Here is an 11,023-nt window from a genome sequence, read left to right as displayed (position 1 = left end):
TTTTATAAAATATCACTAAATTATCACAGAGAGGCTTTTGTTTATGAATAACTTATAGTATTAATGCAGTTTTTAGAAATCTTGTTTATTTGAACAGAACAGTTTAGCAAGAGTTTCTTGTCTGAAATATCATTAGAAAATGATATTTACAAATTTGTTTAGGTATTGAATTTGTTTCATGTAAATTTTGTTAGTTGTGTTTCTAAAGATGAATGATGGTTTTGATTTGGTCGATTTCTCTTTGTTTTGCATCCACCAAAGTAATACATTAGAATTGTAGGTTCAAACAGAAAAATACAAAGTATATTAGAGCATTAGATATGCCAGGAAATGATGTAGATTCGACAATTAGAAAGGTTAGGAAACAATGTAGTTTTGAACATTAGAAAGGCAAGGAAACAATGTAGATTTGAACATTAGAAAGGAAACAATGTAGATTTGAACATTATAAAGGAAACAATGTAGATTTGAACATTAGAAGAGCAAGGAAGCAATGTAGATCTGAACATTAGAAAGGCAAGGAAACAATGTAGATCTGAACATTAGAAAGGCAAGGAAACAATGTAGATTTGAACATTAGAAAGGCTAGGAAACAATGTAGATTTGAACATTAGAAAGGCTAGGAAACAATGTAGATTCGAACATTAGAAAGGCAAGGAAACAATGTAGATTTGAACATGAGAAAGGAAACAATGTAGATTTGAACATGAGAAAGGAAACAATGTAGATTTGAACATTAGAAAGGAAACAATGTAGATTTGAACATTAGAAAGGCAAGGAAACAATGTAGATTTGAACATTGGAAAGACAAGGAAACAATGTAGATTCGAACATTAGAAAGGCAGGGAACAGTGTAGATTCGAGCATTAGAAAGGCTAGGAAACAATGTAGATTTGAACATTAGAAAGGCAAAGAAACAATGTAGATTTGAACATTAGAAAAACTAGGAAACAATGTAGATTCGAACATTAGAAAGGCAAGGAAACAATGTAGATTCGAACATTAGAAAGGCAAGGAAACAATGTAGATTCGAACATTAGAAAGGCAGGGAACAATGTAGATTCGAGCATTAGAAAGGCTAGGAAACAACGTAGATTTGAACATTAGAAAGGCAAAGAAACAATGTAGATTTGAACATTAGAAAGACTAGGAAACAATGTAGATTCGAACATTAGAAAGGCAAGGGAACAATGTAGATTTGAACATTAGAAAGACTAGGAAACAATGTAGATTCGAACATTAGAAAGGCAAGGAAACAATGTAGATTTGAACATTAGAAAGACTAGGAAACAATGTAGATTCGAACATTAGAAAGGCAAGGAAACAATGTAGATTTGAACAAGGAAAGGCAAGGGAACAATGTAGATTCGAACGTTAGAAAGGCAGGGAACAATGCTTTTCATATGGTATCATATAATCCTACTGATGTCACACTGATGAGGATAACTACTTTGACAAAAGTGTAGCTGATAAATTCAAACCTATCAATTTAATATATAAACCATGGAGAGGTTATGAAACTATGTAACCTAAATATTACTGATAACCTAACTAATTAATTATCATTATCAATTTATCAATCCTGATAGGTATGACTAGGTTCAAATCATTTAAAAATGAAATGACTGGGAAAGAGGTCAATATGATATATTTCCATATTACTCCTGTGAAAAAAAAAGCTGCATCCTTGAAAACGTGATTTCAGTAAACAAGTGAAAATCTTGTGTGATTTGTAAAAAAAAAAAAAAAAAAAACACTTTCTGCGATCATTCAGAATTTGATATTTCCAAAGAAATTGGAAATATATTATATTATCATAAAAGTCTAGAATACCTATTAGGCCATTTAACATGTGACAATATTTGAAATGAATTTTTTATTTGGCTGAGTATCTTAATTAATTTGACATTCAAAATACAAAGCCAGGATAATTTCTTACATTTAGGTTTATATATAAAATTCTGTGAGCCAAAGTGAGCAGAAACAGTTTGATATTTTAAAGTGATAAGATCTTGGAATGTAACGTTTATCTTGTCTATTGGCTGATAGTTTACACCAGGTCTATAGGAACTGTTATTGGCATGGCAGGAACTGGGGAACATATGGTTCATATACCAACTTTGACCTTTATGGTCTTGTAAGCTTGGTGCAGTAACAGATATCATATCTGAAATATGCACTTCATATGGTAAAATAATTGGTGAAACATATTTTATAAGGGTATAATATCTCATTTAAATATGGTATGTAAACAAGAGTATGCTTTTGATTTACAATTTTAATTTCCACTGCTAAACTCTGATGTTTTAAATATTTTATAATGAACATGTTTTTGTAGTATCATTATATAACATTTATATTTAAATTGTATGATTTCACTAACTGAAACTGTGGGATATTGTCATTAGACAACTGAGCTTAACTTGTTTCAGAGCAATTTTGATTTGATATATTACTCATAACTATAAATAAACATAGCTTCAGTTGATATTACTTTTCCCATCAGAGTTAGAAATACTATTGCCATAATAATTTTAATAAACAAACCTGGTAGTATTGGCATTTGTAAGGTGTACAGATTTGATTATATATTACTTTCAAAAGTCAATTATGAAAAAATTAAACATATGCCTAATAGATTACCATGCTGGTTTCAACAGATAAAATAGATTGATTCAAAAATTTACGGTATAAATAAATATGGACTAGGCAGATTACTTTACTGTTTTTGGGGTTTTTTTTTTTTTTAATTATTAACCTCCTCCTTGTCAGTGATGCAGATTGGAGAGGCTGTCAGGCAAAAATTTCAGTTGATAATAAAATTAATAGAATTGGTGTCCTACAGACTCACATTTAAGAAACCTTAGCAGTGTTCAGCGTAGTCCATGCAAATTAGGCCTAACAATCATTGCACACTGAATGGTATTGCCCGTCTTCAGTAGCAATTAATAGTGTGAAATACAGAATACCTTGAAAATGACTAAAAGTGAGTGAAAATCATTACCTTCTATAAATAATGGAGTAAGGGACAAGGTGAATGGAAATTAAGATATTTAAGTTAGATTTATTCCATGTTGACAAGTGTGGTTAAACCAATACACTGTTTTATTGTCTTTGTTAACATGCTACAATCAATATGCTCAGACAGTCAAAGTGTTCAATGCCTGCGTCTCAATTCAAGGTATGTTCGAGAAGAAAATACCAACAAGTTGGTTTGTTCTCAAGTGTGAGTTAACTGGTGTCGAATTTCCAAAAGTTTGATAACTAGGAATAAATGTACATAATGATTAAAAGGATGTTTTATATATTGTGAAATTACATAGTTCATCATGAAATTACATAGTTCATCATGTAATTTTGTGAAAATTTGGTATCAATAATCATAAGTTCGATGCTTTTATTTATGATGTGATGTGGAAGATACAGGAAATGTGTTTTGCTCAAATATGAAAGAATGTGTGCACCTTAGGCTAAAGAATTACTAAAATGAGTAGAGCATAGGATTTATAATTAATTGATTAACTGCATAACTTTTTTTAATTTCAAATTTAAAATGATTATTATGAAACCATGAAAGTCTGATTTCTTTATTGACCTATAATAGGCCTGACAAAACTTAACATCTGCCACAGACTTGTGATTATTATTATCCTACTTTTGAAAATTAGAGATCATTTATCATTGATTAATTAATAAGATAATCTCATTAAGCAATCAATTAATTTCTAATTAGCCAGGGTACAAACTAGAGATTATATCATTAGGGTAAATACAGGCACTCTATAGGAAGTCTTCAACTGTCAACACCAACAAATGAATCTGATAGACTTGTATATATTACACTGCTACTGGTGATAAGTGGATTATAATATCTCTTAATATAGCTGCAGAAATTTCAAAGTTTCATTAATATTTTGAAATGCTATTTGATTAACATCTATTTGATCAAACCAGGAAAACAGATAAAAACTTTAGTGAGTTTGTAATATTTCTTTTGATACAGTTTACTGTAATAAGTTTATTTCCAAGACACTGGTAATGCACTGTTTAAGTTTCCATTACTTGTGTATTTTGGTGTCAGTGATTTTTGCTGTCACCACATATATATAAAGACCAGACGGTGGTACACTGTTCAGTTTCTTCATAATCTTTGCATACTATGTTGTCTTATGTCTAATTTTTACTTGCCTTGCATTCAAGAAATGAAAATGGTCTGTTGTTTTCTACTGAACAGATGTCATATCAATAGGTAAATAAAAGGAAAATAACCTTTTGTAAATCAACTGAACAAAGGACTTGTTGCATGAACAATGAAATAAAAATCCTTCTTTTTGTGGTGTGGTTCACCAACTTTTATTGCAATATAATAATATGAACCATTAAGTTCAGCTTTAATTGTCTATAAGATATGTAATATGTTATATATCAAAGTAATTGTGAAATGGTCAATGTTGGTGATAAGACTGTATTATTACTGTGAATCTAGAATGTAGATAACCAGATTCAGTGTTAAACAGTACAGATATCTGTGTCTTAATGTAAATTGATCTTGTTAGATATCTTAGTAATATGGTGGACCAAAATGTTTAAATAATACAATATTGTATTAGAGATTATCACGTTTAGTTTGTTCATATTGTATCTGTGATTTCGTGTATTTGTTTTGGGACACCATTGTGTCTTGTTATTAAGAAAAGCAACCTGTTAAATGATTCTTATTGTTGTTGTGGATATAAAGATGTGAACACTGTAACATTTTGTCGCTCTTCAGATTATTGTTATACCTGAAACAGTTTGGATAAGTTATAAATAATTGCGCTGAAATTGGTCTTTCTAATAAATAAGAATGTTTCTATCCCATTTTAGTAGAATTAATATGATACAATTTTATTTATGTTTTTATGCTTGACAACAAGTTTTTTATTCACAGACTTAATGGCTTTCTTTTCTATTTTCAGGACCATTAAGCATTGATACAGATTGTACAGACAACAGCATGGAACTGTCACCAACTTCTCCATCTACTGGATTTACCAAATATGGTGTTCGAGTCTCACCAAAACCATTCTCCAGTCTTTCAAATTCATCTTCTCCCAAATCATTAAGTGATGGATTAGCTTCTATCAAGGAAAGTAAATATTCTCCAGTGGCACCTCCCACTAGGAAAGTTTCTGTGGATAAAACATCAGACAGTGTAAATGGATCTTCTAATGGATCAGCCAGTGTAGAGTATCCTTTCAGAAAGGATGAGCCTACTTCTAATGGTGCTAAAAGTGTCCCCTTCCCATTTGACAAATCAGAACCAAGTGTTAAATCTGTGAATAAAACAAGTGAAAATCAAAATGGACTATCTGATGAACTTGTGATTAAAACTGATAGTTCTATAGGAAGTTCACCCATCATGTCACCTCAGTCTCCAGCTGCTTTATCTCCAGCATTGTCTCCAAGATCAGATTCTGGGGATTCAGGAATTGAAAAGGCTCCTAAACCTGTCAAGAAACCAGTTCATTCTTCCAACATTTATGTCAACAAAAATCAAAATAATCCAGCAAAGAAATTAGGAATTGATATTCCCAAATCTCATGCAGAGAGTAAAATAATTGCTGCTACCTGGGGCAAGGAAACAGATGAAGTGACAAGTCCCCAACCTGTTAAAAATCCACCTCCAGTTGCTCCAAAACCAAAATCAAGAAGTGCTAAAGCCCCTCTGCCAGATCCACCAAAGAGGCAAGTTGAGACACAGAAATCTGTAGAGACACCCATACAGTCGCAGAAATCAAATGATGTAGAATCACAACCTCCACTACCTACCACCAGACAAAAATCACCTGGTGTAGAAACATTGAAATTGAATGATAAACTGAAGAGATTTGAAACAGAAATACAGAGACAGACAGATCTTGCCAAACCTTCTGGTCCACCCCAGGCAGCGGCTCGCAGGACCTCTTCTAGCTCTGAACACTCAACGGCTTCATTAAGATCCTCTTCACCTGATAGAGATGTCTTTCTCTCTGATGAAAAGAAGTCCAGTGCTCCAACAATGGTGTATTCTACTACTGTCAAATCCAAAGGAGATTTACCTAAAGATCAGGACAAATCATATTCCATGAAAATAACAAACCAGGAAAACTCTTTAGAAATTACAAGAACAGAAGTAAGAAAGCAGTCTGTGGAAGAGCCTAAACGTAAAACTTCTTCAGGATCAAATCCATCACCTCTTTCACCCAGCAGTCCATTTTATCAAGATCTAACTGAAAAACCAGTAAAAGTAAACCCAGTACGCCTAAACAGAGCATTAGCTCCCAAAGGAAGTTCTCAAAATCAAAATGTAGAGATCAATTCAACTGTAAAATTGACAGCTCCATCTCACCCTCCTCCAGAAACAAAACCCAAGCCAAAAGCAGCCTCATGGTTTGCAGGTAAGGAGTCCAATACTATCACCACAAATACTGAATGTACCTCACCCACACCTTCTTCAGTTGTCTGCACTGAGCCTCATCTTATTTTTGAGTCTCCTAAATGTAAATCACCTAGAAACAAGGGCACCAAAAAGTCACCAAGTGACAGCATGAACTCACCTACTTCACCAAGAGAACAGTTGGTTCCATCAGATACAGCATCACCTATTCCTGGTGTCAAATTGGAGTATGTAAGTCCAAAGAGTCCAAAACGTGACATGCAGAGAAAATTTTCTCAAGAGGAAATCCAGACCAAATTTGATGATCTTTTAAATTTGGATTCAGAGGTTGAAAAAACAATTGTTGAGTCTACTACAGAAAATAAATCTGATGTACCAGTTAAACATGAAGAGATTACCACTAAAAAGGTTGAAAGTGCTGCATTGAATGTGAATAATTCAGCTTTAGTTAACAATACTGAAGATGTGAAGGTAGATGACATAGACATGACACTTGATGATTCTTGTGAATCCATCAAAGAAGATGCTATTGCTGATAGTAAGGTTCAAACTATAGAAAAAGAAGATAAAGATTCAGAACAAACTAGAACTGATGACAGACAAAAAGAAAATACTGAAGGTTTACTTGTAGACCATGTTGGTACAGTTATTCCTGACAGTGTGGTAGAACCTTATGCAGCTGCCTTGGTTGAAAAGGTAATTGACAGTGCTAAAGAATGCATTATGAATAGCGAAGAAGACAATCACCCATCAACTAAAAATGCAATTCATGAACCATTATCTGAAGATAAAATGGTTGCTGATGACACTACACTGGTTAAAAGGTCTGCACCAGCACTTGTGGGAGAAACTTTAATTCCCGAAGCTGTTGAATCCGTTCAAACTAGGCCTGATATTCTCAGTGATGTTCAAACAAAAGATGAAACCAATGAGGTATCTAAAATTGTACCTGAACCTGTGGCTTCTGAAACAGAAAGTGAGAGATCCTCATCTCCACCACCATTGCCATCATCAGCCCCACCCCCTCTGCCTTCATCTCCACCCCCAACAGCAATACCACCACCAACCTTACTACCTAGTTTTGAAGATCCACCAGATTTAGTTGACTTTATGACAGGAAGTATCATCAAACCACCCTCTCAGTTCACTGATCCACAACCAGACATAGTCCACAGCTCACCAATAATACCGGAAGATGAAATCAAGTCAATGGAAACCAAGACTGTGGCTGCTGCACCTAATTTAATTGAAGATATTGCTCCATCTGCTCTTCCTGATGTAACCAATGATAATAGTGCAATAAATGAAATTGAAAGTAGAGATCCTGTAGAAAGTGAAAGGAGAACAAGTGAAGTAGAAACTGGTATTTTAGATGATAGTGTAGGCAGTAGTGTAGATCCTGTTGAAGACCAACTCACAACTCCACAAAGTGATTCTTTATTAAACACTGCACGTAATTCACAGCATGATAATGTTACCTCTCCACAAGAGTCAAGTGAGGCAGACCAAACTAGCACCACTCTGGTGGATACTGTTACCAATAGCACCATGCCAAACCAGACCAACAGCACTGATTTAAATGTTGTAAAAGATTCTAAAAATGATTTGTTAGACTCCAATGAGAATCTGTTCTCTGCTAAACCAGTTATAATTTCTAGTGATGAGCCTGAAGTCTCAAATTCTGCATCTTCAATTCAGGTTTCAAGTTTCCAGGAATCCTTGCCCAGAACTGATCAAGATGACACAAATAACAAGATCTATTCATCAACACCAGCTAAAAGTTTGGGAACCCCAACTCTAGTAGCTACTGATATTGATATTGATAGCTCTTTTAAATCTGATATTTCAAATGACACATTACTGGACAATACAAACAATAGTGAGTATGTGAATATTTCAATGACCAGTAATGGACCTGATGTGACAAATGAAGCTCTGAAAATTTCTAGTAGTTCTACAAGTAAAAGAGACTGGACATTTGTAACAAGTGATAAAGACACTAGTGTTATTGAAGGAAAAGCAAACGTTTCCTTTGAATTCTTGGACTTTACTAATGTGAGTTTAATTGAGCCTGAAGAATTAAAGTGTCTGGTAGATCAAGCCAATCAGACTATGGATAGAACTGGAGTGTCATCATCTAATCAAATTATAGTGGTTTTACTCCATAGAAATGAACCAACAGATAAAGTTGGACTAGAATTAATGAAAGGGTCACAAGGAAAAGTTATAGTAAGTATGACTTCCCTACTTTAAGCTTAAAAAAGAACTTAGATTTTGCCTTTTTGAATGAAATTTGAAAGGTGCCAAGATTCTTCTACCGAGCCAAGAGTCAATGGGTTAAAGGCATTAAAGAAGCATTTGAAAGTGACATTGCATGTGTAAAATTTTTTTAAATCACATTGGAAATACAATGTTTCTTTTGTGTTATCAAAATACATATTTTTTCTCCAGAAAATCACCTAATCCTGCCTACATGTATTTCTGTGTCTTTAAATCCTGTATATAAGTACCATTAGTTTGTAGGAAGACAATCTTCTATAGTATCCATAGTACTGTAGTACTGAAGTATTGTTAAAAAATTTTAATTGTTTTTCTAGATATCAGGGTTGATGTCAAACAGTCTAGCTAGTACTGATGGTAAAATAAAGGTCACTGATTGTTTGGTGTCTGTGAATGGTAAACCTGTCGATGATAAATCTGTGAAAGAGTTACAAGAGTTAGTAGAAACACCATGTTCAACTGTTGTATTGGTCTTATCCAGGGGAGAAAACTCACCTAAAACACCAGCAAGTCCGAAACCAAAAGGTAGTCATATTATTAACTAGCTCTCAATTTAGAGCAAATTCTGCTCCATTAAATTTCATGCTATTGGAAATTCTTCAAGAACTATCACTTCTTATATTACATGAACTCATACAACAAAAAGTTTGACTGGCTATGTGTTTGTCGACTGTAAAAATTCTTTCAAAAGGGTATGCAAATGCCTTTGTCCTTGAAAAATTGCGCACAAGAAAATTGAATGAAATTTATATGATGTGCAGAAAGAGAAAAGTCAGATGTAAAACTGTACATGTATTTTATTTTCAGATCGGGAAGCCAGAAAACCATCACCAATAACACCAACCACTCCTACATCTCCAACCTTTACTAATTTAGACTTTACTTGTGGTGAAACTATGGAAGTAACAATGATGAAAGGAGCTACTGGTGTAGGGTTCTGTCTAGCAGGCGGTATTGGTTCACCTCAGGGAGATATGCCTATTATTATTAAGAGAATATTTAAAGGTTAGTTCAATAACAAATTTTGTACAAAGCCTCATAATAAATATTACACATATTGATGAACTATTGGTGTTGGCTCCTACACTATGAAAAATCTCTGTATATGGCTACTTAGCTTGTCTTCTTCCAATCTAAATGGACTGACATTGACCATGCAGGTGGTTAACCATCAAGTCATACTAATAAAAACGAAATCGAGCGCTTTATTGGATGTGTAAGCAAGCATTAAAACGTTTGGTACTATACCCTTATTATATGATAACAATTACACCAAATATTCTGACATTTCTTTCAGGTGGTCCAGCAGATAAATGTGGTCAGCTACAAGTTAAAGATCAGATATTACAAGTTAATGATCTAGATTTTACTACCATGAGACATTATGAAGCTTGGAACCATTTAAAATATCTACCTGATGGTGAGGTGAAGTTGGTGATTAGACGAGGTCAAGAAGAGTAGATCCATAGTTAACACAGTGCTGGAATCTAATTCACATCCATTGAGCATCAGAATATTCCTCCAAAATCAGAAATACCACTAACTTAGGAATATATATTTTAAATGCAGTAAAATTCCTTCCAAATCAGAAATGGGGGAATATGATGGTTTTCTGCAAATTAATTAGCTGGTATTGCAGATTAGCATAATTACTGTTGCTAGCATAGAATAAGAAGTTTGCACATCTCTTGCACTTTGCCAGTGTGTTAAGTTTACAACTTGACGATTGTTATTTAACAAAGTGGCCACTTAGATCAAAATATATTATAGTTCTTGTTCAATACTTAATTATTCTCCTGTAAAATGTTCCATGGTTTTGTTAATGTATATCTTAAATTAATCTAGAAGTTTGGTTGATAAATAAGATTTCCATCAATTATGAATTAATAATGGATTATATGAGTGCTTTATTTGTTGTAATATTTTGTTCTAGTTAATGTTTTTTGTTGTTTGAGTGTGAAAATACCATCAATATTTTTTTTATGTTATTCAAGAGATAAAATTTGTTATTACAATGCTATTTAGACTTAAATAGTGTTAATGAAGCTCTTAGTAACACTATGTTATCATGTAGAAAATGGTGCTCATAGTGTTTGATTGTTTAGATGTGTTTCAGGTCAGTAAGTAAAGAAGTGCGGAAATGAAATATTAGGAACTGCTTTAGTTATTTTCTTGAAATAATTTGTAGTCTTAGATTTTGATCTAGTGAAAGAATTAAGAGACCCTTAGAAGCACTTTCTGATGTAGCTAGTAGATAAGCCTTCCCCTAAATTGTAATATTTGAGAGTTGGCTACACAAAGTATACATAGCAAACAGAATAGTAT

The 11,023-nt window shown here is 33.3% G+C and overlaps 2 protein-coding genes across 2 annotated transcripts; both read left to right on the top strand.

Annotated features, from left to right (window-relative positions):
• Positions 1–2,976: 2,976 nt before the first annotated feature.
• On the top strand, positions 2,977–8,671 carry LOTGIDRAFT_161267 (hypothetical protein; the record flags this gene model as incomplete). The annotated part of the gene is made up of 2 exons (XM_009056592.1): positions 2,977–2,986; positions 4,959–8,671. 2 exons carry the CDS (start codon positions 2,977–2,979, stop codon positions 8,669–8,671), a joined length of 3,723 nt encoding a protein of 1,240 aa, XP_009054840.1.
• A 923-nt stretch (positions 8,672–9,594) lies between these two features.
• LOTGIDRAFT_118013 (hypothetical protein) lies at positions 9,595–10,159 on the top strand (the record flags this gene model as incomplete). The annotated part of the gene is made up of 2 exons (XM_009056591.1): positions 9,595–9,703; positions 9,996–10,159. The coding sequence occupies 2 exons, from the start codon at positions 9,595–9,597 to the stop codon at positions 10,157–10,159; spliced, it is 273 nt and encodes a 90-aa protein (XP_009054839.1).
• Positions 10,160–11,023: the final 864 nt, after the last annotated feature.

Source organism: Lottia gigantea (assembly GCF_000327385.1).
Source record: "Lottia gigantea unplaced genomic scaffold LOTGIsca_28, whole genome shotgun sequence".
NCBI classification, from domain to species: domain Eukaryota; kingdom Metazoa; phylum Mollusca; class Gastropoda; family Lottiidae; genus Lottia; species Lottia gigantea.
Note: the sequence above shows the minus strand (reverse complement) of the source record. Positions and strands in the feature narration are given on the sequence as shown.